We start from the raw sequence: 26238 nt of genomic DNA, 5'->3' as shown, positions 1-26238 counted from the left end.
TTGTGGTCCCTGCGCCTAAGGTGGGGGCCACGTCCCAGCACGCATAGACCTGGGTCTGGCCGGCTCGGGCTGGGCGGGCAGCGAGCATGCGGGGCCCCCTTCTTCCTGGAAACTTTTCCTGTGCTGAGAATCGCGGCCAGCGGGGAGCAGATGTTATCCAGCTTCCCACGGAACCTCCTGCAGCGGCCCCAGCGGGGCCTAAAAATAGACCTTTTGGAAAAAAGCCCACGACCCTCTGTCACCCCTGTTCTGGGTAAAGGAAGTGCAGGAAGGGGAAGCTGAGGGGAGCCTGGGCCCGGAAGGTCCTGGAAGGTCTGGGAGCCCCGGAGGGAGGGGCGCCAGGACAGCAGCTGGCCCAGGGAACCAGGAAGCCAGGGGCCTGGTTTCCAAACACTGATGGAATTGTGCCTCCTCCTGGGGTGTCAGCAGGAAAGGGGAAATGTGAGACTATGTCAGGAGAAACACAAATGTGGCTTTGCCTGGAGGATGCTGGGGATGTGAAAGAGGCACGTGTCAGGGCCTCCGGGGCCCTCACGTGTCACCGGCCAGGCAGCTCCCTCGCGGGCGGGACGCCTCACCAGCTCCCGACCGTCCTCACTGCACCCCTGGGCCTCCGTCCGGACCCAGACTGAGAATGCAGAAGCCAACGGCCTGGAATAGGTGGCCGGGCCCAGGGACAGTCCTTTCAAAACGTCACCGTAACTGCTAACAGCAGAAGTTCAAGGTGAACACTGTCAGCCACATGTGTTCCACCTGCCCTCCCCGCGTGCGCTTCCTGGAAGGTGGTGGGTCCACGAGGCAGGTTTGCGTCTATGGGCCAACTCCCAGACGTGGTGTGCTTGTTTTTGGTTCAGGTTTCCAGTGTCTTCTCCAGCCCGTGGGGTTCCTGTGTCACACTCTCTGGATGTCCCACAGGGACGGGCCTGCGCCCCGCACCTCTGAGGATGGAGGTCGTGCCCTTTCTCCTCGAGGCCCCACTCCTGCTGGGTGTGTGGGGGGCCCTGCAGCCCCGTGAGGCCACCTTCAGCTACGTGCATGCGTCTCTGAGCACACAGAAGGGCCCGGCTCTGTGGCAAATGTGGCCGGGAAGCCAGTGTCCCCACGCTGAGGTCTTTGGCTGTCCCTTCTCCAGATTGAGGGTTAATTAAGCTCTGTGGCCCAGGGCAGGGAACAAAACCCAGCCACTGCCCAGGGTTGGTGCTGAGTTGTGAACAAAGCCACTTTCATGGGGAGCGCTGAGCTTGCTATTTTCCGGAACCGGGGACGGGGTGACGGGAACAAAGCGGGATCTCATCTCCCTCCTGCCTCGGTCCCGGGGGTGCCGATCTCAGGCGCCACGCGGCTGTGGCGTGGGATTCCTGAGGCTGCTGTGGCACGGCAACACTAGAGCGTGTGCCCCTGTGGCTGCAGCAGGACCACCGAGAGCACCGTTGGTGACAGAGTCACCTCCCGGGGGTAGGTGCTGTGCATGCTCTTGCGTGACCCGCCAGGCTCCAGCCACCCTCATGCGGGCATGTTGGCCTTTACCGATAAGCAGGTCTTCTGACTCCAGAGTTGGGTGCTTGCTCCTTGGCCGGGCCTGGGGTGATCAGGACCACCACCCTGAGTCCTCAGGCCAGCCCCCGGGGCTGTTTCCACATCCTGCCCTGGACTTTTTCCTTTAACTTCGGAGCCACCCCTACCTCGTTCATTACTTCATAGCAGGTGTGAGACACGTTGGCACAGGGGTGGGGGCCCGGCAGGGGGCAGTGGGGTTGCCCTGCCCTGTGCACACAAAGCCCGCAGAAGGTGCACAGCACTCCCATAGTGTCCATTTTACTGGAATCCCGCATCCTTCCCGGCTCCCATCAAACATGCTTCCTCCAGGAAGCCCTCCAGCTCCCGCAGACAGAAGCAGTCCTTCCCACAAGTGCCTCTGTGGATGCAGGAGTGCCAGTCCTCAGGGACTTACAGTGTGGTCTGTACAAGTACAGCGTTAGTGGGGAGCCTGGGGGACTCTGTCGGTAAGTGTCTGACTCTTGGTTTTGGCTCAGGTCACGACCTCACAGTTGGTGCGTTCAAGCCCCATGTCAGGCTCTGTGCTGGCAGTGGGGAGCCTGCTTGGGATCCTCTCTCCCTCTCTCTCTCTGCCCCTCCCCTGCTTGTGCTCTCTTTGTCTCTCTCACAAATAAATAAATGAACTTAGAAAAAAATACATTAGTGCTGGGCTTCTCTGTAGAGAAAAGTGTACTGAGTGCGTAAAAACCACTGAAATCAGTTCCTCCATTTCCCCCTTCCCAGGATTGCACAAGGTGCTATGTTTCAACGTTTGTCACTGATTTTAATAAGTTTGACTACTAAGTGAAAATGTGTAGTTTTGTTTTTACTTATCTTGGTTAGATTCCATGGATTGCTTTCTAAATTTTTTTTAATGTTTATTTAATTTTGAGAGAGAGAGAGCGAGTGCGCGCGCGTGCGTGAGCGAACACAAGCAGGGGAGGGGCAGAGAGAGAGGGAGACACAGAATCCGAAACAGGCTCCAGTCTCCGAGCCGTCAGCACAGAGCCCGATGTGGGGCTCGAACTCACAAACCGCAGGAGTTTGTGACCTGAACCAAAGTCAGACGCTTAAACTGACTGAGCCACTCAGGTGCCCCGACACTGGATTATTCTTAATGCACTCCAGGTTTTTTGTGAAATTCTCTTACATTTTCTGAAACAATTTCCATTTAATTAAAGCGTGTATGCCTTTTAACTCCGACATATGTATAGCTGCGAGTGTTCTCTCTCTCTTTCTCTTTGTCTTTGTTTTAAATTTCTTTGTCTGTTACCTGGCTCGCCTGATTGGTTTTTTTTATTTTTTTAATTTTTTTTTTGATGTTTATTTTTGAGAGAGAGAGACAGACAATGCAAGTCGGGGAGTGGTAGAGAGCGGGGGAGACACAGAATTTGAAGCAGGCTCCAGGCTCTGAGCTGTCAGCACAGAGCCCGATGCGGGGCTTCAACTCACGAACTGCGAGGTCATGACCTGAGTTGAAGTTGGATGTTTAACCGACTGAGCCACCCAGGTGCTCCCTGATCGGTTTTTTAAATTAAATATTTGAATTGTGTCCAGAAATTATAGATCGATGATAGATAGATAGATAGATAGATAGATAGATAGATAGATAGACGGATGGATAGAGGGTGGATGGACAGATGGTTAGGTAGCTGGATAGAAGGATGGATGGAAGGTTAGGTAGCTGGATGGATGGATAGATGATGGATGGTTAGATAGGTAGATGGATAGATGATGGTTGGATAGGTAGGTAGATGACTGGCCGACTGGCTGGATGGTTAGGTTAGATAGGTGGATGGATGGATGGATGGATGGATGGATGGATGGATGGATAGGCAGATGGATGGATTGATTGATGGATAGGTGGATGAATGGATGATGAATGGACAGATGCATGATGGGGTGGATGGATGATACGTGGTTAGACAGGTGGGTGGGTAGATAGATGGAAAGATGGATGGATCAATCAGTTGATCAATAAACAGGCAGGCTGTGGAGGGTGGTGTAGGTCCAGGTGGGCCTGATCTGTTTCTGGTGCTGGTGTTCCCACGACGTGGCCCTCTGGGGCCTCACCTGGAATCCCTGTTGGCAAGGGCCTCTCTTCCTGGGTAAGTGCCTAGAGCCCCACCGTGAAACTGCCCAAACCCCTGCTTGTTTTGTGGCTTCCCAGCTGCTACCTCAGCCTTGGTGACCAGGCATCGGGCTCACTTCAAGTCCCAGCTGCCCAAGTGGCTCAGAACCTCACTTTTTCTCTCTCTAGATCAGTGGGACTTCCACAGCCCTGACCACAGACTTGGGTCCAGCCTATATTCCACGTGCTTCAAAGCGGTCTGTGGCCAGGATGCATTACCCGCCCTAATGCCATCCCCTTCCTGGAAATGAGTCATAGGAGTGATCTGGAATTTTTAAAGACTTTACTATGCTTTTATCAACTCTCATTTTTTTTTTAACTTATATGTTTTGAGAGAGAGAGAGAGGGAGAGAGAGAGAGACTGGGAGTGCACACAAGCAGGGGTGGGGGCAGAGGGAGAGCGAGAGAATCTTAAGCAGGCTCCATGCTCAGTGCAGAGCCCAATGGGAGTCTCAGTCCCACAACTGTGATCCAGATTTGGACTCCTAACCAACCGAGCCCCCCGGGTGCCCCAAGTCTCCCTTGTCCTAAAGCAGAAAGCAAAATAACCTATATTTCTTACAATGTTATTTTATTGACCATGGTCGATTTTTTAAGAAGCTGAGTTTACAAAAAAAGGCAAGTGGGGCATCTGGGTGGCTCAGTCAGTTGAGCATCCAGCTTCAGCTCAGGTCGTGATCTCCCAGCTGGTGGGTTCAAGCTCTGCGTCAGGCTCTGTGCTGACAGTGTGGAACGTGCTTGGGATTGTCTCTCCCTCTCTCTCTTTCTGCCTCTACCCTGCTCACTCTTTCTCAAAAATAAATATCGAAAAAGGCAAGATTGTACAAATATCCAGAAATAATGGAGATGGCGGGCCATAACCAGATGGGCATTTTGTCCGTGAAAATGTATGAAATTCCAGGGAGGTGTTGGCTTGGTGTTAAACAGCAGGTTTCCATGGCACTCAGTTTCTCACTCCCTGAGTGACAGGGTCTGGGCCAGGGTCTCTGCATCTTGCTGGGGTGGGGACACCAGCCATCAGGGCTGTGCTGGAGGTGGGACGTGTGCTAGGAAGCTCGAAGCCCAGGGTGTGGACTAAGATACCAACTCGGGACACATGGAGGTGAAGTGCCCACTGAGCCACAGCCACAGGGCCTGCACTTTGTGGAAAGTGTCTCTTCTGTGGAGTCTCTTCTGCTGTTTCGCAGAGAGAAGGCCTTGCCCTTCCTTCCTTCCTTCCTTCCTTCCTTCCTTCCTTCCTTCCTTCCATGTTTATTGTTGAGAGAGGGAAAGAGACAAGAGTGTGAGCAGGGGAGGGGCAGAGAGAGAGGGATACACAGAATCGGAAGCAGGCTCCAGGCTTTGAGCTGTCAGCGCAGAGCCTGGCTCGATCTCATGAACTGTAAGATCATGACCTGAACCGAAGTCGGATGCTTAACCGACTGAGCCACCCAGGCACCCCTGACTTTTATTTCAATGTTTATTAATTTTTGAGAGAGAGAGAGAGACAGCATGAGTGGGGAAGGGGCAGAGAGAGAGGGAGACACAGAATCCCAAGTAGGCTCCAGGCTCCGAGCTGTCAGCACAGAGCCCAATGGCGGGGCTCGAACCGACGAACTGTGAGATCATGACCTGAGCCGAAGCTGGGTGCTCAACTGACTGAGCCCCCCAGGTGCCCTCTGAAGCCCCTTTTTAAAGTGACAGCCAGCCGGCTTCATCATCACGGTCGGTCTGTCTGTGTAAAGTCGCCTGCAGGATGTTGATGACGTGTGCAAGGCAGAACAAAGCTTTGCACGAAGCTCATCAGCTCACCTTAGCGTGGGGAAGTTGGGCGCGTGTTCCGTCCGTGTCTTGCATTTGGGGAGTGCACCAGACCAGAGTGACCCCTGCTTAGTGGCTTTGGGCCCCTCCTCTGCAGCACAGATTTTCAGAAGCCATTTCACCCCTTCTGGAAGAATAGTGACCAGGCCTGTAAGCACATCTCCACTCTGGTTTTCTCGCTGCAGAACCTCGAGGCTGCCCTGAGATCCCGCATCGCGCTGTGGGGATGTCTGAGAGCCCCGTCGGGCCCAAAGCCGCGACGCTCCGGGCTGACATGCCGGCCGCGCCCTCTTCCTTCCAGCGGGCGTTCACGTCCAGCACCACCTCCAGCAGCAGCCCCGGCCAGCGGCGCGAGAGGTAGGGAAACGGGCCCTTGCGCTTAGCGGAGCCGCCCTTGCAGATGGAACAAGCCACGGAGGGGAGGGCGGAGGGCCTGGCCTGCAGCCCACACGCGGCTGCTCTGTGCACTGAGAACCGTCGCTCTTGAGAAGTGTAATCACAGATAGACACTCCTGAGAGCGTCCCCCCACTGTTGACGGGCCATGTGCTCAGGGAACCCACTGGTAGGTGGACTCTGGGGACAGTGGCCAGTTCAGGACCGGCACCTGTGACAGCGTGCTCTGAGCCAAGCCTGGAGCAGGGGTGCTCGGGCTTGGTCTCCCTAGGCGGCCAGGATGGCGGTGCTCTTGGGGACATGGAGTTTGTCCTGGTGTTCGGGAAAGCCCAGCGACACCCCCTTGGTGGATTGCGAGAGCAGGAGGGGCACACAGAGGAAGAGAGGTCACGTCAGTGCTTTGTGGGGGCCGGCCCTTGAGCCACTGCATGTGCCCTGACCAGGAACGGTTCCTTGGTGTTTCCCCAGGACACGTCATGCCCCGGCTCTTGATTCTGCCTCCTTCCTCTTTTATTTTATTTTTTTAAGTTTACTTATTTATTTTGAGAGAGAACAGGGGAGGGGCAGAGAGAGAGAGAGAATCCCAAGCATCAGTGCAGAGCCCAATGTGGGGCTCAAACTCACAAACTGTGAGATCGTGACCTGAGCCGAATCAAGAGTCAGACGTTTAACTGACTGAGTCACCCAGGCGTCCCGTTCTTCTTCTTCAAACCAGGGTCAGGGTCTCATCTGAGGACTTGGTGTGATGCCTGGGACAGTAAGTGTTTGCTAGGGAGTGTGTGTGATTTGCTGGCTGGGAGCTGACTTTCTGGAGTTCCAGAAATTTGGAATTTCTGATTCCCTCCATCCTGGAATTTTTGGCTTCGGGTAGGGTAACTTCTCATATTACTACTGGGCTCCTTTAATCAGCTGGTTAGGGGAAACTGAGTCAGGTGCCCTGGCTAGCTATCAGGGGAGGGGGAAGAAGAAAATGGGGAGCGTGGTTTGTGCCTGGGGAAGCCATTCTGCCAGAAGCCGCACACAGTGAACTGCGTGGCTGACGTGCATGCAGGGGCAGGCACAGACTGCCAGCTGGACATGGGGCTGAGAGGCTTCAGAGCCGGGGACCCGGGTTTTGTCTTGAGCAGAAAGGCCTTGGCCGAGTGAGGAGGGAGGAGGCAGGGAAGGTGTGATCGGGTGCGAGGGGCTGAGCATCTTGGGGTGAGCGGCGAAGAGGGAAGGGCGGGTCTGACTGCTGACATTTTGGGGGAGCCTCAGCACCGGTTTCCCGTCTGTCTTCGCCGCCTGGGGGACCCCTGCTGATCTCCTAGAGTGTTCTGATTGCTCTGTCTTTCCAACAGCCCTCCATCCGCCGAGCTCCCATGGGTGGAGAGCAGCCCCAAAGCCTCGATGGCCCTGTTGGGGAGCGGCCGGCCGGCAGGAAGCGTCCTGGGCTCCGGCGAGTTCCCTGGCTCCAGCCTCGGCCCCGACAGCCCCGGGCGGCCCCACCTCCCACCCACCGAGCTCCAGGCCCCTTTCCACAACCACCAGCTGTCCCTGGCGGAGCCACCTGAAGCTCTGGGCCCCCCGAGTAGCCAGGCCTTCCTGGGCTTCGGCACTGCCCCCGTGGGGAGCTGCCTTGCCCCTGGGGACGACCCCGGGGCCTTGCTGGTCCATTCCCATGGAACACCCCAGGCCCCCAGCACCCCGCGGACGGCAGCAGCGGCCGGTGACAGCGGCTTCCTGTCCTCCAGTTTTCTCACGGTGACGCCGGGCCACAGCGGCCACCACAGTCCGCTGACCCTGCCCGGGCAGCCGCCCCTACCCGAGAAGAAGCGAGCCTCGGAGGGGGACCGGTCTTTGGGCTCAGCCTCCCCTTCATCCAGCGGCTTCTCCAGCCCCCACAGTGGGAGTTCCATGAGCATCCCGTTCCCCAACATCCTCCCGGATTTCCCCAAGGCGTTGGAGCCAGTGGCACCCAGCCCAGGTAGGCACGTCTCCGCCGGTGGGAGCCCCGTGTGCGCTCACTCAGCGAGGCGGGGGCCCTGGGATGTCCGGGCAGCGCCTTAAGAGCGGAGCCCAGAGCCGTCCAGTGGGGTCTCTGTTCCCTCTGCTTCTGCGCTGACCCACGGTGGGTTCTGTTTCTCCTGCCACTGGGAATCCTTGTTCTTCGAAAATTTTTCTTTTTGTTGTTGTTTCTATTTTGAGAGAGAGAGAGAGAGAGAGAGCAGGGGAGGGGCAGAGAGAGAGAGGGAGAGAGAGAATCCCAAGCAGGCTCCGAGCTGCCAGCACAGAGCCCGATGCTGGGCTCGAACCCACGAACTGTGAGATCATGACCTGAGCTGAAACCAAGAGGTGGACATTTAACTGACTGAGCCACCCAGGCGCCCCCTACCCCCTTTCTTTTTCGAATTCAGTGAACTCATTCAAAATTTAACTATGAAATGTTTCAAATGTGTAAGAATAAGATACTGACACGATTAAGCAGCACCCAGCCACTCTGTCTGCCTGTCTCTCCTGCTCCCCGGGGCCGGCCGCCGTGTCACCCCAAGTCTGCGCTGGTCAGGAAGCCCTGCTCCCTGACGCACACCAGCCAGCTCCCGCGTAGTTAAATACGGCGCTCTTTCCCAGGACACCCCATCCTTGCCCCGCGTTGGACTTTGAACGTTTGGTTCCGTGAGACGTGAGCGGTTGCCATAAACCCTCCGTAGTGACCGGTTTTACATTCTGTTTTGCAGATAATGCGGGAGATAAACATGTGTCCGTGAACTTTGTCCAAGACACATCCAAATTCTGGTACAAGGCGGATATCTCCCGAGAGCAAGGTGCGTGGGCAGGACAGGACCCCGGGGTGGGAACGTCCGGGGCTCATGGCCTTGAGCAAGGCCTGCCCTTTATCACCTACCTCTGCAGAAAATGCACCTTTAGGTTTTTACAGCAGAGGCTCGGTCCTAATGAGGGAGCTGGGCAGACGTGAGCACTGCCCGTGAGCATGGCAGCATGCCCGTGTGCTTTCTGGTGGCTCTGCCAGCTGCCATTGGCAGCGATGACTGCGGATGTTCACAGGCAGAGATGTTCCTGGTGTCCCCGTCCAGGCCCTGAGCCTCGGGGGAAGGAGGAAGGCCGGAAGTCTCCCCAACACCCTGGCCTCTGTGCACGTGCATTTGTCCACAGCGGAAAGACAGGCAATCAGGGGGCCCGTGGTGGGCGTCCCCACCTGCCTCACACACATGCCACGCGGTGTGTGCCTGTGGTCCTGCCCCGCGGCAGCTGGGAAAATTCCAAGTCGTTGGTGTTTTTGAGCAGCTAAGTCACGTATCACTTCTTCCTGGAAGATTCACAGGAGTGGTGTCCGGGAGGGGGGCGGCCAGCTGGGGAAGAGGTGGGGGCGGCCCCTGGGGTGAGCAGCTGTCATCCTGACGCAGGCTTGGTGGGGTCGCTGGAGGCAGGGATGTGGCTGCACGTGCACTGTCTGAGCCAAATCCCGGGGGCCGAGCCGGGACAGCGTGCCTCAGAGCAGGGAGGAGGGATGAGGGGCAGGTCCTCACGCAGCCCACATGGGGGACAGTTTCTGCACAAAGTCCTCAGGCCTCGTCCTGAAGATTAGTTCTCACAACTGCCTGGAGAGAAACAGTTAAGTGGCTGGAAAACGGCACTGTTCAACTTTCTCGTTGGAATTCTTGTATTCAGTTTAGTGGATCATAAACACGGTAAGAATGTGCCTTTCTTCCCACGAGCTCAACGAACCTATTGTCACGTTGCATGGGGGGAGCCTGCGGCCTGGGGGGACCTCCGAGTTCCTGAATTGGCCTTTGTGGCCGTGCTGTGTGGCTGAGCGCCGCATTCTTGTCCCCTCCCTGCTCGTGGTGCAAGAACCCCCATGACTGAGGCCATGAACCCCAGTGCTAAGTGCCTGGTCCAGTGGGACGGTCTGAAAAGGGCCTGTCACGCACTGTGTTCTAGAAGATTCTGTGTGGAGTTCCTTTTCCGCTGGTGCAGCCTCCAGCCTGGGATGGTGGGTGGGTGGGCTTTCTGAGGAGCCGGGGCTCCCCCTAGAGGCAGGTGGTCCCATAGGACACACGTGGCAGGGCCCTGCCTTGGAAGGTTCTGGAGAGGTTGGGCATGGGGGGGGCGCCTGGTAGGCATGCAGGGGTGGTCCTCTGTGCCACACGTGTACAAGTGTTTCTCTGCTGGGACCTCATGTTGAAATAGTTCACATGTGCGCTTGGGCGTGGAGTTTCCCAGTTGAGCCACACAGAGCACAACTTCTCTGTGTTCTCCGTGTTTTGTGTAGAGGTCACCCCCCCAACCCCCAACTAATGTTCCCTTGAGCGCCCACCTTCTGCAGATGGCAGAAAGCTGCCTGTGGGTTTAGTTTGGTCTGGTTTGCTTTGTGTTTTAACTGTGGGGATGTGCCTCTTTGGGGACAAGACTGGTCACATACGCCCCTGTCCAGGTCGGTGCCTCGGGAGTTTTTTAACCTGCACGTAGAAGTTACGCAGGGTAAACGGGGCCTCCAGGTGAGGTAGATATGAGATACAGCTGTTCTGGCAGGATGCACTGGGCCCCCGTGCTCTGGCTTTGAAAGCACCGGTTTCTCAAGACAGTGAGGACACAGCCACTGCCCGCCACCGACTTCCGAGGGGAGCGAGGCCCACTCTGGGCAGGGCCTTGTGCCGAGTCCAGGATGTGTCCTGGCTCATTCTGTTTCAGAACAGGGTCTGACCTTGTCCTCGAGCCCCGCCCCCTCCTCCGCAGAGCAGACCCAGCCTCCCCTGTGCCCTTGAGGCTGGGGCGCCTCCGTCCGCCACAGCCAGGGAAGATCGCGGCGTTAAAAGGGAAAGAAAAAGCTCTGTGAGGTAGATCACAGTTGAAAATAGGTCATTCTCTAAGGATCGTTTCCTCCCGCTTCCACAGTCAGCCCCCAGATGTAGAAACACTCCAGGAGCAGAAGCCTGCTGGTGTTGGTGGCCGGGTCCTGGTGCCCCAGCGCGCCCACCTGCCCTGCAGCCCCGAGCCCGTGTAGACGGTCGGGCAGCAGGGGCAAAGGCACCTCCCAGGGCCACCCCAAACCTGCCCCCTTCTGGAGAGCCCAGCCCTCGCCGCCACTGCATGCAGTTTGCCCGCTCCTGCGTGGGGGCCTCGGCCTGGACTCGGGGGAGGGCGCGGTCCCACGTGAGAGAAGAGGAACCTGGTCATTTCACTGGGAGCTGGGCCTCGGACAGCGGGCCCCACGGCGCTGTTTGCTGAGATGTCACCCGTGGACGTCCTGCTCCATTTCAGACATGGCAGTTCCGTGGCTGTCATTTTGGGTCACTTTATACTTGAAATCCCTTTCTTTCCTCAAGTCGATAAGCTAAGTTGTAAGATGTGGTCCGGTTACGAGCGGACATTCTGGCCGGTGTCTGGGCAACAGGTTGTCGTCTGCCCCAAGCTGCCATCTTCCAGGACCCCGAGCCCAGGCCCCGGGGCCCAGGTTTTGAACATGGAGGGAGGGGTGTGATTTCGAAGCCGCATATTCGCTGTGAGCCCCCAGCCTCAGGCGGGAAGTTGGGAGGATGGCTGTGCCAGGCCCAGCTGTCAGCCCTGGCTGATGACGGCCACGTGGGTAGGGGGCTCCCAGCCCCATCCAGGCTGCCGTGGACCCAGGGGACGGAGGGCCACGTGCGGCCACATTTTTGCCATCCCCTGAGGCAAGTGTTGGGATTTGCGTTAAATGTCCAGTAACTTTTGGAGCCCATCCTTTTGTGTTTGGAAAATGTAACAGAGGCTTCTTTCCTTCTGCTACGTGGGAAGCACACACTCTAAAGTCTCTGAGAAAAACTCCCCATGGGGAGAGGGTGCCGGACGGGGCCCCGGCGGGGATGGGAGACCGCCTCGTGCCTCCTTCCTGCCTGCCACGTTGTGTGTATGGAGACCCGGGCCGGGCACCTCGGCTGGGGGCCGGTGTCCTGGGCAGTCAGCTGGGGTCCTCATAGCTCACAGGTGCCGTGGGGTGACGGCCGTGCTGTGTGCCAGGAGAGCTCGGGGACCATGACTGGTACCTTCGTGAGCCAACATTTGGCGGGGTGGTCTGCGTCCTTGGCAGTCAGGCCCTCCTTGAAAACTGTGCCTCATTACAGAGCCCCACCCCCCTTCGCCCCCCGAGGGACGCGGGCCTGCTCCCCCTGACCCAGTTTGCAAAGGCCGTGAACAGAGGTGGCTTGCTGGGCCGTGGGGGGCCCCGGCAGACGTGTGTGTTTCTCTGCTTCCCTCCCCAGCCATCGCCATGCTGAAGGACAAGGAGCCTGGGTCGTTCATCGTCAGGGACAGCCACTCCTTCCGAGGAGCCTACGGCCTGGCCATGAAGGTGGCCACTCCCCCGCCCTCCGTCCTGCAGCTGAACAAGAAAGGTAGGGACCCGGGGGGGCCCGTCGGGTGAAGTAACCCACGTGGAGTGTGTGTGGCTCACGTTTCCACCAGTGAGACGACTCGTACAGCTGCGCTCAGGTTTCCTTCTGTCTGTTTCTATTGTGGCCCACTAAGTGCCGTCCTTGTTCAGGCAAGGACGATAATTACTTGTGAATTCTATTTCTTTATTGCTTCGAGTAGGTGACGCGTTCCATTGTCCAGCTGCCGGAGCAAACAGCCCCTGGGCCCTGTTCTGCGCCGGGAACCTTGATACATTCCTGTGTGTCCTTCCCGACCATCTGTCCAGTGCGTGGAAACACGCACTTTTCCTTCTTTCCCTCGTAAAAGGCAGTGTCCCGCATACACGATTCTTGTGCCTACTCTTGGCGGAGCATTTTGGTGGATTAAAAGTGATGCTGGTGTCAGCCTGGAGTCATAAGATGACCTTTCTTTGGCCTGATGAACCATGTACGGCCGTGTTCTAATCTGCTTACTCTCTGGAACCCTTTTTGTCGTGAACATAACCAGGGCACAGAGAAGTTTGCGATGCCTTGGTGCAGGACACACGTTACCATGAAGCAAACACACACGTTCCCATGGCCCAGGAGACAACCTTGGGGGCAAGCCCCTGCATGCCCCTCCCATGCGTCATAATCCTTCGTTGTGGGACCTTCCAGCCACCCCAGAGTGGGCTCCGTGAGGCCCTTGGTACTGGCCCCATGTCCTGACATCATGCCGTCGGCCCGTGAGCACCTCCAGTTTTCCCTGCCCCGCCGTTCTTCCAAAAGTCCCCGCGTCTGTGTGCTGGGGGACAGAGCCTGGAAACCAGAATGTGTCAGTGCTGGGTGGGCTTCTTGGTGTCACAGTGTCCCTGCTTCTGTCTAGTGACCAGAGGAGGGACTGTATCACTTTAAAAAGTTGGTGAGTTCACGCTGATACATTCCAGTAGGGAGTCACGTGCCCTTTCGGGCCCTCCCCAGTGACACCCGTGTCCCTTCCAGTTCCCGCCTGTCCCTTCCTCCGTTCCTGACGCACACACGGTTCAGATCACCCAGGGAAGCCTCGTAAGTAGGAGGTTAAATTATTAACCACCTAAATTATATTAACCGCCAAAATAGGAATCCATAGTTGTGCCTGCTCTCAACTTTATAGAAGGAAACTAACGTGTATTTTGTGACCTGCTTTTGCTCATATTATGAGATTGATTGTTTTATTTTACTTTATTTTATTTGATGTTTTAGAGAGTAAGAGAGAGAGAGCAAGCAGGGGAGAGGGGCAGAGAGAGACAGAGTCCCAAGCAGGCCCCGTGCTCAGTGCTGAGCCCGACTTGGAGCCCCATGTCTCGAACTGTGAGATCACGACCTAAGCTGAGATCAAGTCAGACCCTCAACTGACTGAGCCCCCTACCCCCAGGCACCCCAAGATTCGTTGTTTTCTACTTGTGAGACTGCTCCTATCTGTTGCTGTCTTTCCTCACTGACAGCTTTCCAGGGCATGAACACAGGCCCACCTCGGAGACCTTGCGAGCACGTCTCCAGACAGGTCGATAAAGCCCATATCGCAATAATGCGCATCCAAGAAGCTTTTTGGTCTCCTGGTGCGTGTAGAAGTTACGTTTACTCTGTACTGTGGGCTACTCTGTGTGCAATAGCCTTAAGTCTAAAAAGTCAACGTGTGTACCTTAATGAAAAAATACTTCATTGATAAAAAAGCTAACTGCCTATCACTGACCACAGATCACTGTAACAAACGTAATAACAATGAGAAAGTTTGAAATACTGCAAGAACACCAAAGCTGTGGCACAGAGACGCAAAGCGAGTAAATAGTGCCGATGGATTGGCTTGACTCAGGATCGCCACAAACCGTCGGGTTGTAAACAGCGCAACATCTGGGAAGCACAGTGAGGCGAGAGGCAGTAAACCGAGGCAGCTCCCCCTGCACTGGCCTCACTGGGAGCGGGAAGAGCTCATGGTTCACCCACATTCCGCGCCTAGGACGGAAGAGGGTGTGTAGAAATCCTGGGCAGAGGCTGTGCCCACGGCTTCCAGGAGAAACGGCCTCAGGGCTGCGCCTGGAGGGACGTGAGGTTTGGCAGTCAAGGCGTCCGGCCTCAGGCGCGACCGAGGGGCTTGAGGGAAACCCAGGTGTCCCTTTGGGCACAGGTGGCTGTGGGTGGGGGTGCACATGACTCAGCACAGACCCCAAGTCTGGATAGTGGCATCTGGAAGCAAGGGGGGAGGAGGCTTCGTGCAGATCAAGTATAATAGCTCAGCCTTGAGGGCACCTGGGGGGCTGTCGGTTAAGCATCCGACTTTGGCTCAGGTCATGATCTCACGGTTCTTGGGTTCGAGCCCCACATTGGGCTTTGTGCTGACAGCTCAGAGCCTGGAGCCTGCTTTGGATTCTGTGTCTCCCTCTCCCTGTCTCTCTCTGCCCCTCCCCTGCTCACACTCTGTGTCTCTTTCTCAAAAAGAAAAAAAAAAAAAAAAAAGGAAGAGCTCAGCCTTGAGAGCAGCTCCAGAAGCCCCGTGTGTCCCCACCAGTCCTGGGTGAGGATCATAGCAGACAAGAGTCTGGGGACCGGAGCATCTTGTGTCTGCGGAGATGAGGTCCCGGTGGAGAGCCGGGACGGTCTCCATGGAAACTTCCAGCCAACATCTTTCCTGCACGTAGTGTCACACTGTCACTTTGGAAGCACAGAGGATGCCGTGAGTGCGTTCTCACCTCCAGGCGTGCGTCCACCACGCAGGCCGACTTTGACTCAGCCCTGAGGTGAAGATGACGAAACAGGACACAGAACAGCAGGTGCATGAAGCACAATGTCACCGGCACCCGCAGGCTGCCTGTCCTCGCCCAGCCGTAGTCCACAGATAAGTTTGGGAGGAGAGAGCTCAGCGTGCCAGCATCCCGCCTGTGGTACCCGGAGACCACGCAGCGACAGTCATCCCGAGGACGGATCTGTTCTCTGGGCAGCCGGCTGTCCCTCCGAGGCACTCGTCACTGGGGCCGTGTGTCCCCTTCAGTGCTGAAGACGCGGATCATTTTCCTCAGAGATGAGGCGCCATGCTGCCTCTCGAGGAGTCTGGCCCTTTCCCTTCCTGCCAGCCCCACTGTCTCTGTGTCACCGCCGTTGTCTGTGGACCACGGTGCGAGCTGCCCACGGGCAAGGCGAGGGACCAGACCCCCCAGCAGCGGGTCCTGCTGTCCGGCTGCCTCCTGCTCAGAAACAGAAGTGACTGCAGACGCGGTCCGTGGCGGGCACAGGGGGCACAGAACTGTCGCCTCTTTCCCTGTGTTTACTGTGTTATTCGTATTCTGCCCTCAGACGGTGTGGCTGCGCTTTCACCAGGCGCCTCCTCGTAGGATGCGTGACCAGCGGGGACACTGGTGTTCTGTGCAGTCACAGTGACGGGGGGGGCTTCCTTCCTGGGGGCCTGTTACGCGTCTCCTGGGTCAGTCGCACCCACAAGACTGGCTCCTCCAACTCTTCTCAGTGGCTCACTCCCGAGTATCCCCCTTGTGTCCCGAGCCCTCTGATACCCCGCATACATAACACAGGAAGGTGCCAGACGCCCGTGTTCCTGCTTGCAGCTGCTGACTCGTTCCCCGCACTGGGGGTTCTTGCAGAGCGTCTGCGGGTCTGTCCCCAGGACCCCTGCACCTCCGGGCATGTCCCCGTGGGGGCTCCGCCCTCCTTCCCAGGACAGCCCCACCCACGGCCCCTCCCTTTAGCCCGTGTTCTGTCCCCCTCTCCCATCCTCCCGGGCTCCTGTTTTTAAATTCTCTCTTTTTCCTTTTAAATCTCTTCCCACAGCGGGAGATCTGGCCAACGAGCTTGTGCGGCACTTTCTGATCGAGTGTACCCCGAAGGGAGTGCGGTTGAAAGGCTGCCCCAACGAGCCCTATTTCGGTAAGTGGCCGAGGGGGCACAGTCCCCGTTCTGGCCCACGCAGTGTGCATCCCCCTGCCGCCCCCAAGAGGCAGGGCTATCACGCCGAGGGTGCCTCACTCCCTTAGCGTCTCTGGAATAAACTGGGTATGGAAATGCTCTGAAAGCTTTCTCGAAACCAAACGGATGGGAAGCAGGTTCAAGACTGAAATACAGATGTCCACGCTCTGGTGGGCACGCAGGGCTATGAGCGTGGACCGGGTCAGAGCCGGAGTGCGGCCCTGCAAGACCAGAACTCCCCGACGTCGCAGGCTTGCTGGGAAGACGCCAGACTCACGTGCAGACTTAAGCACGGCATTGTCTTAACCTTCAGAAGCACCTTGCAGGGTCCACGGAGGTGGCCTCAGGCTCAGCAGACGGCCGACTTACTCTTTATAAATTGGTGACTGTGTGTCTGGGCTGAGAGTCACTTACAGTTTCTTTACCTCTTAGCTGTTTTTTTTTAATGTTTTTATTTTATTTTTGAGAGAGAGAGAGAGAGAGAGAGACAGAGCACGAATGGGGGAGGGGCAGAGAGAGAGGGAGACACAGAATCGAAACAGGCTCCAGGCTCTGAGCTGTCAGCACAGAGCCTGATGAGGGTCTCGAACTCACAGACCTCCAGATCATGACCTGAGCCGAAGTCGGACGGTTACCTGCCTGAGCCCCCAGGCGCCCCCACTTCTTAGCTGTTCACCTGCACTTGTCACTTTATTGAAGTTCTGCACAAAGTCCCACAATCATGGGGCGTGTTAGTTGCTAAAAATATAAAGGCTCACCCTCGGCAGCGGCCTCTCTCCCGCGGGTAAATCGGCTGAGCGATGCGGTATTTAGGGCCGTGTTAACTCTTGTCTGCTCATCTGTTTGCAGGGAGCCTGACGGCTTTGGTGTGTCAGCATTCCATCACACCCTTGGCTTTGCCCTGCAAGCTGCTCATTCCAGACAGAGGTACGCCCGTGGGTCCCCGGTGCTGGCCTGGTGTGTGCGCGCATGCGTGTGTGCCCACGTATGTGTGTGCACGTGCTTGCGTGTGTGTGTGCACGTGCGCAGGTGTGTGGGTGTGTACGTGTCGGGCACAGCAGTGCCGGGCCCGTGACGATCTGTTGAGGGAAACCAGACCAGAGTGTTGCTCTGTGGGTAAACCCTAAAGGCTGAGCATCTGGTGATGCACCCCAGCCTGCAGACCCGAGGCCGCCCTCAGCAACACTGTCACCTGACGCGCTTTGTGAACCATTCCCCTGGATAGAAAATGCCCACAGCGAGAGACCTTCAAGGCCATTCGCGCTGATTTTTGCGATTCTGTGAGTTCAGCAGGGCATTGATATTTTTGAGCTTAGGTGACAAAGTATTCTCTTCACCTTTGTGACGGTCTGACCATCTCTGTAGTTAGGGAACTAAAGCCCTTGCCTCATAACGGTGGGATTGGCCATATTTCCCAGCTCCCTAGGTAGGCAGTATTAATTTCACAGAACATTACTGTATCCCATAGTGGTGACTTTAAAATACAGGTGAGTGCGATGTACCTTTTGAAATTGTTGGTACACAGCGATGCAGAGGTGAGGAAGAGGTCTTGCCGGCTCGTGTCGCCGCACCCCCTGCCCAGAACCTGGTGCTGGTTTCTGTGGGTGGGGCCGTGGTCCCCAGGAGACCATCTCAGCTCCGCAGACCGGCGCTGGTCACCAGCTGGGAACCCGGTCACGAGTGTAATGGTGTCGTGAAGATTGTTTTCCGATGAGCCGGACTCATTTCTGCGTTTTCTTTCTTGTTCCTTCTCGCAGATCCGCTGGAGGAAATAGCCGATAGTTCTCCCCAGACTGCGGCCAACTCAGCCGCCGAGCTCCTCAAGCAAGGGGCAGGTCAGTAGCTGGCTTCGCGTTCCCGCGTCTTGGTTCCTGGGGGTGGAAGGGGGCTCCATGACACGGCCTCCTTTGTCACCTCGGGTCTGCGGGTTTCCTTTCCCAGCTGTGTGCCTGAAGGAGCTTCCTTTTCTGGAAGCCACCCCAGGACAGGGTGGGCACCGAGTGCGGGGGGACAGAACCAGGACTCCCCAGGCTACAGATACCCCACCACAAACAAGACCAGACAGTAGGAGAAAGTCCAGAGCTGCATTTCATCTGGGGAGATGGGGTGCGGGGGCCGCACCTCCAGCTGTAAATATAAGAGTGTTCAGAGGGCTTCACTAAATAGGCTGACTGTTTCCCCCGCGCTGCCTGAGCCCAGGGGGCACAGTCCCCCCACTCCCCCCCCCACCCCACCCCACGGGGCTCGCCTGGGCACTTTTTAAAAAAAATTTTTTTTTTTTAACGTTTATTTATTTTTGGGACAGAGAGAGACAGAGCATGAACGGGGGAGGGGCAGAAAGAGAGGGAGACACAGAATCGGAATCAGGCTCCAGGCTCTGAGCCATCAGCCCAGAACCCGACATGGGGCTCGAACTCACGGACCGTGAGATTGTGACCTGAGCTGAAGTCGGAGGCTTAACCGACTGAGCCACCCAGGCGCCCCTACACTTTTTTTTTTTAATTAATAGACTATTCCTTAGAGTGCTTTAAGGTTCATGTCAAAATTGAAGGTGCAGAGATTTCCCACACACCCCCCTGCCCCTGCATGCACGGTGCCCCCCGTTACAGTGTTTACACATCATTATCACCCAGAGTCCGCAGTCTACACTGGGGCTCACTCTTGGTGGTGGTCACTCGGTGGGTTTGCACAAATGTTACAATGATGCGTATCCACCATTAGAGGGTCACCCAAGGTAGCTTTGTTGTCCTTAAACTCCTCCGTGCTCCATCCTCATCCCTGCCCTCCAAACCCTGGTAACACTGGTCCTTTTACTGTCTCTGAAGTTGTGCCTTTTCTAGAACGTCTCATAGCTGGATCGTACGGTTGGTGGCCTTCTCACATTGGCTTTTGTCACTTAGTGATGTGGTGTAAGTCTCCTTCATGTCTTTTCATGGCTTGGTGGCTCATTTTTGTTTTTTTTCTGGTGCCAAGTAATACTTCATCATCTGGATGTACTGCAGCTTATGTATCCGTTCACCTGCTGAGGGACATCCCGGTTGCTTCCAGCTTTCGGCAACTATGAGTAAAGCTGCCGTAAACATCGTGTGCAGGTTTCTGATGTCCCCTCCTCTGGGTAAATGCCAAGGAGCACGGCTGCTGGATCGGGTGGTGGGAGCATGTGTCCAGCAGTGTCTTGCTGAGCGGCCGCGCCATTTTGCATTCTCACCAGCCACGAGTGAGCGTTCCCGCTGCTCAGCATCCTCGCCAGCGCTGGGTGTCATCAGGGTTCTGGAGTTTGGCCGTTCTAATAGGTGTGTAGTGGGGTGCCATGTTTTCACCTGCATTTCCCTGATGGCCCATGACGGGGGTCATCTCTTCATCTTTGCTATCTGTATACTTTCTTGGGTGAGAGATCTGTTAAGGTGTTTCATCCATTTTTTAGTTGGGTTGGTTGTTTGTTTTTAATGTTTATTTTTGAGAGAGAGAGAGAATACAGAGCACGATCGGGGGAGAGACAGAGAGAGAGAGGGAGATACAGAATCCGAAGCAGCTCCAGGCTCTGAACCATCAGTACAGAGCCCAACGTGGGGCTCAAACCCATGAACCATGAGATCATGACCTGAGCCGAAGTCAGATGCTTAACCGACTGAGCCACCCAGGCACCCCGGGTTGATTGTTTTCTTATTGTTGACTGGTAAGAGTTCTTTGTATATTTTGGAGATCAGTCCTTTATCGGACATGTCTTTTGCAAATATTTTCTCCCATCTGTGGCTCACCTTCTCATGCTCTTGATGCTGTCTCTTGCAGAGCAGAAGTTTTTAATTTTAACGAAATCCAGTTCACCATTTCTTTATTTCATGGGTTGTGCCTTTTGTGTTGTATCTAAAAAAATTATCACCAAACCCAAGATGATCCTGATTTTCTCCTGTGGGATCTTCCAGAAGAGTTCTAGTTTTACATGTTACATTCGGGTCTGTGGTCCACTCTGAGTGTTGGGGGGCGGCGTCTCTGTCTAGAGTCCCTGTTTTGCACGGGGACGTCCTTCCCGCACCATCTGTTGAAGAGACCATCTTTGCTCCATGGCGTTGTCTTTGCTCTTTTGTCAAAGATCAGTTGACTGTATTGTTGGGGGTCTATTTCTCTGCTGTCTGTTGTGTTCCATTGATCTCTCTGTCTGTTCTTTTACCAGTGATACAGCCTTGACTTCCAGCTTTCTAACAGATCTTGAAGTCAGGTACTGTCAGTCTTCCAACTTGGTGCTTCTCCTTTGATCTTATTTTGGCTCTTCTTGGTGTTTTGCTTCCATAGAAACTCCAGAACTGGTTTGTCAATATCCACAAAATAACTTGCTGGGATCTTTATTGGAATTGTATTGAATCTAGAGATCAAGTTAGGAAGAATTGACATCTTGACAAAATTGAGCCCTCCTATTCATAAAGTGGAATCTCTCCATTTATTCAGTTATTGTTTATTTTTTCAAAGTTTTGTAGTTTTTCTCGTAAATAGATCTTATACATAATTTTGTTGGATTTATACCTAGGTATTCTGCTTTTGGAGCTGCTAACCTAAATTGTTTTGTTCTTTTAGTTCCAAATTGTGATTGTCCTCTGCTGGTGGATGGTAAGGGATTGACTTGTATAGTAATCTTGTTTCCTGCCACGTTCTGTCACCCTGGTCACTGTTGCAGTATTAGATGCAGCCCTAGTGGCCCCAGTGTGAACAAGGCTGAGGCCACAGGACTCCTGTGGGTCTGCAGCTGTGAGGGAACCCAGTTCCCCACAGGAGGCCTTTCATACATGGTGGGCGTTTGCTTTCAGAAATGTTGGGGAGGGAATTTCAGAGTCTGGTGGAGGCCTGGGCTCGAAATACCTCCTTTCTGCACCTCTTATCTGTAGAATAGCTTACAACTGTGGCTCTGTGATGGAGGTCAGTGAAACATACAGCTATTTTCTTCCTCTGTACAACGTGCATTGTTCTTCTGTGCGATAACTCCCTGTCTCTCTGCCTCTTGCTCAGCTAAAGTTCATCTCTCTGGTTTCACAACGAATGATTTTGTGTTGAACTCTTTTCAGACTTATCCTTGAGGGGTAAGGTTTGTGTGGCCAGAACAAAGGTGACAGAGTTTGCCCCAAACAGCGAGTGCGTTAGAACATGAAACCCCAGGGGCGCCTGGGTGGCGCAGTCGGTTAAGCGTCTGACTTCAGCCAGGTCACGATCTCGCGGTCCGTGAGTTCGAGCCCCGCGTCAGGCTCTGGGCTGATGGCTCAGAGCCTGGAGCCTGTTTCTGATTCTGTGTCTCCCTCTCTCTCTGCCCCTCCCCCGTTCATGCTCTGTCTCTCTCTGTCCCAAAAATAAATAAAAACATTGAAAAAAAAAAAAAAAAGAACATGAAACCCCAAAAATGTGGAATGTGGCTGTGTGAGTCCTGGGTTCAAGTCCAGGCTCTGCCACTCAGGGTTTTGACCTCCGGTGATGCACTCAGCCACACAGATCTTAGTATAATGATAATGATCTCTTGCCACAGCATGGCTGCAGAGACCAAGTGAATCTGACATTGAAAACTGCCTTGGGAACTATAATGTGGTCACCCACAAGGTTGTTGTTTGCCTGCCACTGTGCTTTCACGGAAAAATGCTCTTCCTGGCCCGGGAGAAATGGCCTTTCCCCCCTGCTGTGACATCTCTGCTTGTGCTCAGCTCAGGTTTACACCCCAGCCCGCACGCCTCTGGACTGTGCACTTGGCTTTATATCATCTCACGGCAAGCTGCCTGGCAAGTTTCTCCTTAAGCATCATGGTTATCAAACATTTTCCCAACAAATGTGCAATTAATAAATGGATCAGTGAGTTAGTTACTGGTAATTGGGAACCACAATCGCCCTTATTTTTAGATGTTAAAGCTTTTTGTTCGGGGCACCTGCGTGGCTCTGTCGGTTGAGCCTCTTGACTCTTGGTTTGGGCTCAGGTCACGATCTCACCACTTCACGAGTTTGAGCCCTGCTCGGGATTCTCTTCTCTCCTTCTCTCTCTGCCCATCTTCCTTGCACTGTCTTTCTCTCTCAAAATAAATAAATATATATATATATGTGTGTATGTATATATGTATATATACATGCACACACACATATATATATATACATACATACATATATGTGTGTGTGTGTGTGTGTGTGTGTATATTTAGAAAACAAAAGCCTTTTCTTCTATTGCAGGGTATCATTTTTAGGCTCACTTTATAATCTCGTTCCGTAACATGCGGCAGTTATCATTGGTTTGCCTTTGTGAAGGGTGGCAGTTCCTAGGACTTGAGGCAGGACCCTGGAGTCTTCTGTGAGCATCTGAGCTGAGCGTTTACACAATGTCCTTTTAAAATCTCACGTTTCTAAGACACATGGAGGCGGTTAAATTTCCACGCAGCTCACTTCCTGGGCGACAAGGCTGGGAGTGGCATCAGGACACAGATCCGTGGCCGGAGCGAGGACAGAGCCAGCAGGGAGCTCCCCAAGGCCCCACAGTGTGGGACGACCGTGGCCAGACAGCGGTCAGACTGTCCCACTGGCGATCACTTCAAGGAAATGGATTTAGTGTTTTTTCTTAAATTTTGTTTTTTAAATGTTTATTTTATTTTTGAGAGTAAGGAGAGCAAGTAGGGGAGGGGCAGAGAGAGAGGGAGACACAGAATCTGAAACAGGCACATCCACTCTGTGCCTCGGCACAGAGCCTGAGGCAGGGCTCGAACTCACGAACCATGAGATCATGACCTGTGCCGAAGTCGGACTCTTAATTGACTGACCCCCCGGGCGCCCCTGATTTTTCTTACATTTTGCGTGTGTCCTAATCCACCTTCAGAACTGGCAGTGGTTCTCGAATTCCCCGAATTCTCTGAGTCTCCTCCCCGTCAAGCTGAGGAAGCCGCACTAGAGAGTGTTAGCAGGAGTGGGCGGCTCCAGCGAGGACGCACGCGTCTTCTCCTCCTTTGGGCCCAGGCCCTGTGGGTTGTTCTGGCCTCGGTGACTGTTGGGGTTTGGGCCGCACTCTTCCCTGGTGCTGGGAAAGCAGCGGCTGCGTGTTCCGTCCAGAGAAGGCGTTACCAGGCCTTTGGCACGTTTCCCAGAAACGTCAGGTTGTGTTCTTAAACTAGCCATGTCACAACATTTCTTTTCTTTATAAAAGAAGTCTGATCTGTAAGTTAAAGGAAGGGAAGACACTGGAGAGAGAGGAAGTGAGTTTCCCACGCGCCCTGGATGTTTTTCCTTTCTTCACGTCACGTAAGAAGGTCGCCGTATTTTGCACACGATGTGGGTCTCGTTTTCAGTGGCTGCAAAATGGTCCATCTCGTGGTTCGGCTCCTCACGGTCGCTCGTCTGGCTGTTTCTTTGCTTGACTTCTCTCTGGCTGCTCAGTACAGGCAGCGCTGTCTGCATCACGTCTGTTTTTCTGAATCTTGCATCGCTGTCTTAGGACCCACATTCCCAGAAACGGGCTGGGGGAACCCGTGTGTCCCTGAGGCTTTGATCCCTAGGGGTCTGATGGGTGTGGCCCCACTGCACGTGGTCGTCCCCACATGGAGCGCTGGTCGGGGGCCGGGTCCCCCCAGGACAAACCCCCTCGTCTCCTGGAAGGCAGGGGTTCCGGGACCCTCGGGCTCAGCAGAGCAGTCCCCGGGAGGGGCAACCTCCCTTTTCTGCTTTGAGGAAGGACCACGTGGCTCTGCCCTCGGGACCCAGATTCCCCAAACCCTGACTCCTCATCAAAAGGCCATTTGTGGTGCCGCAAGGGAGCGGGGGTGAGATTGGTGGCAGCCTGTCCTGGCTCAGAGCCAGGCCGTGCCAGCTGTGTGGGATTTCACTGTAGTTAGATCAGAATTTTCTTTTTTCTTTTTTTTTGGAACCGCATCACAGTGACAGGAATGAAATCAAAGGCAGAATGTCCACCCCCCGAAAGTCACAGTATGGTAAATTTTCCAGGCACCCATCCAGCTCCCGCTCTCACACTCATGCGTGTTATTTTATACGCCTGACCGTAGCACGGATGTGGTTTCTAGTCCGCTTTCCCCATTAACCTCTACCGTGTGTGCGGCTTCCAGAAAGAGCTGGTGTACGATCACTGCGCGAGCCAAGGGCGTGAGGCGCGAGGGTTCGAGCATCTAACTCAGGAGGTGGCTACGCGCCAGGGCTCCACTCGCATCCGTCTTCTCGTCTCGATACAACACAAGGAGGAAAAGAAAACGTCTTCTCCTTGTGCCGAGAATTCCTCCCTTTCTGGCTTCCCTGCGAACCACAGCGCAGCGTCAGCCGCGGCCCCCACGCTCCCCTGTCACATTGGTTGTGAGAAGGTCGGGTTGGTCGCCCTCCTTTCTAAGCCTTCTCAGAGGCGGGGCCTCTGGGTCAGCGAGCGCAGCCCTGTCCTCCGAGCCTCCTGATAAATGCTGCTCAGTTATCGTCCGCCAGTGCAGTCCTGGTTCACGCCCGCGTTTCGTAAAAGTCCGTCTGGTCAGAGCGTGGGAGGGGCTGAGCGCTGGGCGGCTGCAGTTGTGAGGACTTTGTGTTGACCCACGCTCTGCCCCAAGATGGCACCTGTAAAGCTCTCAAGGTCAGATGGCAGCTGCAGGTCCCCTGGGGATGGTGGGGACGGTGGCCGCCAGCAGGGAGCAGCGGGGTGTGTCTCCCGTTTCCGCCTGCCCCTGATCACCCCCTCCTGGTGGGAACGTGCAGGTGCAGGTGCGGGCGTCTAAAGGGGCATCTGCGGTCGGGACGAGCACGGGGCGTCGTCTGCAGGCATATCTGTGGCCGGGGACAGTCGCACACGGTAAAGTCCACAGCTCACCCTCCAGAATGTTGGCCGCCATTTCTCAGGGAACCTGCCTGGTACCCAGTAGGTTCTCGGTAGGCGCTGCAGCGGCCAGCACAAAGCTTGGGTGGCACGGGGGCTTGGACACCCAGGGGCTTTGAGGTTTCTGGCACCTTTCCGGCACCTCCAGGCCACAGTGTCCTCACTCATACGCCCCTCCACCCGGGACAGGGTGCAGACTGGGTGAGATGGTGTCTGTGAAGCGTCTGTCGCGACCAGACACGCACTGAGTGTCCTCAGGACTGAGCAACGTCAGCGGAGCTCGGGGAAACGGAAACACTGGTGTTCGGGGTGGAAACTTCTCTCTGAACGATGCTGACGGCACAGGGCGTGTCTGGCCACGACAGGGGTAAAGTCTCCAGCTCCCCTTGGCGAGGGCGGGAGTGAGCGGATGCTTCGGAGAACTTTGCAGAGAAAAGTTAGTGTCTCGGGGGAAACTCCCCTCTGAGCCTGTCGGAGGCTCCTTGTGGGGGATGCTCCGGCAGAAGACGCCGCCCGGGAGGTTTTCTGGAACCTGCTTCCTTCATTCTTGGCCTTTCCAGTTGGGCCTGTTCCAGAAACTCCGACGATTGGATTCGGGTGGCTTTTCCCTGCTACGTCGGTAAAGAGCCTGGCCAGCAGGCTTGTAGCGCCTGGCACCCCGGGATCGAGGGCACGTGAACTTGTTGGCACAAACCCGGGTCTCACCGAGGCACTGAGGCTTCGAGGCCCAGAGCTTCCCAAACTTTAAAAGTTAGCTGTGAATTAGCTGTGGCTTGCAGCATTTGCCTGGAAGCAGCGGATGGCTAGCAGCTCGCCGGCTGTGGGCACTCACACGTACCCTGGTGTCCGGCCGACGGGGGCGCGGGCGGCTGTGCTCCGGGGGACACGGTGGTGGTGGTCGGCCAGGCAAGGCCGTGGCTCCTGCAGGGAGCAGGTGGCAGGCAGAGTGACGCAGACCTCCCACGCGCGCCCAAAGCCCAACGTCCGCTTCTGCATGAGCTGCAGGGATCCGGGCTCAGCGCCATTGGGCTGTTTACTAAGCCCCACTTGCACTCGGCAGTTTGCTTCCCCTGAGAGAAGCTGCTGCAGAGAAGCCCCCAGCCCGTGGCAGCACGTGGCACGGGCAGGACAGGCTGACCGGCCTGGCCCATGCGGATCACACAAATGCCTCCCTCTGGCACATTTGCTTATCTGTGGACTCACGCCCACACTAAGGCTGGGGAGGGGACCCCAGCCCCACCGGGGA

At 55.5% G+C, this 26238-nt stretch overlaps 1 protein-coding gene across 1 annotated transcript in view; it reads left to right on the top strand.

Annotated features, from left to right (window-relative positions):
• The window catches only part of TNS3 (tensin 3), a 217087-nt gene that overhangs the window by 184847 nt on the left and 6002 nt on the right, over window positions 1-26238 (top strand). The window contains exons 22-28 of the mRNA XM_045052604.1: window positions 5653-5824; window positions 7202-7827; window positions 8579-8665; window positions 12101-12232; window positions 16046-16141; window positions 17030-17107; window positions 17938-18015. Coding sequence (XP_044908539.1) covers window positions 5653-5824; window positions 7202-7827; window positions 8579-8665; window positions 12101-12232; window positions 16046-16141; window positions 17030-17107; window positions 17938-18015 — 1269 coding nt within the window. The remainder of the gene's footprint in view (window positions 1-5652; window positions 5825-7201; window positions 7828-8578; window positions 8666-12100; window positions 12233-16045; window positions 16142-17029; window positions 17108-17937; window positions 18016-26238) is intronic.

This window comes from Felis catus, chromosome A2 (assembly GCF_018350175.1).
Source record: "Felis catus isolate Fca126 chromosome A2, F.catus_Fca126_mat1.0, whole genome shotgun sequence".
NCBI classification, from domain to species: Eukaryota; Metazoa; Chordata; class Mammalia; order Carnivora; family Felidae; genus Felis; species Felis catus.
This window is presented reverse-complemented; position numbering and strand designations above follow the sequence as displayed.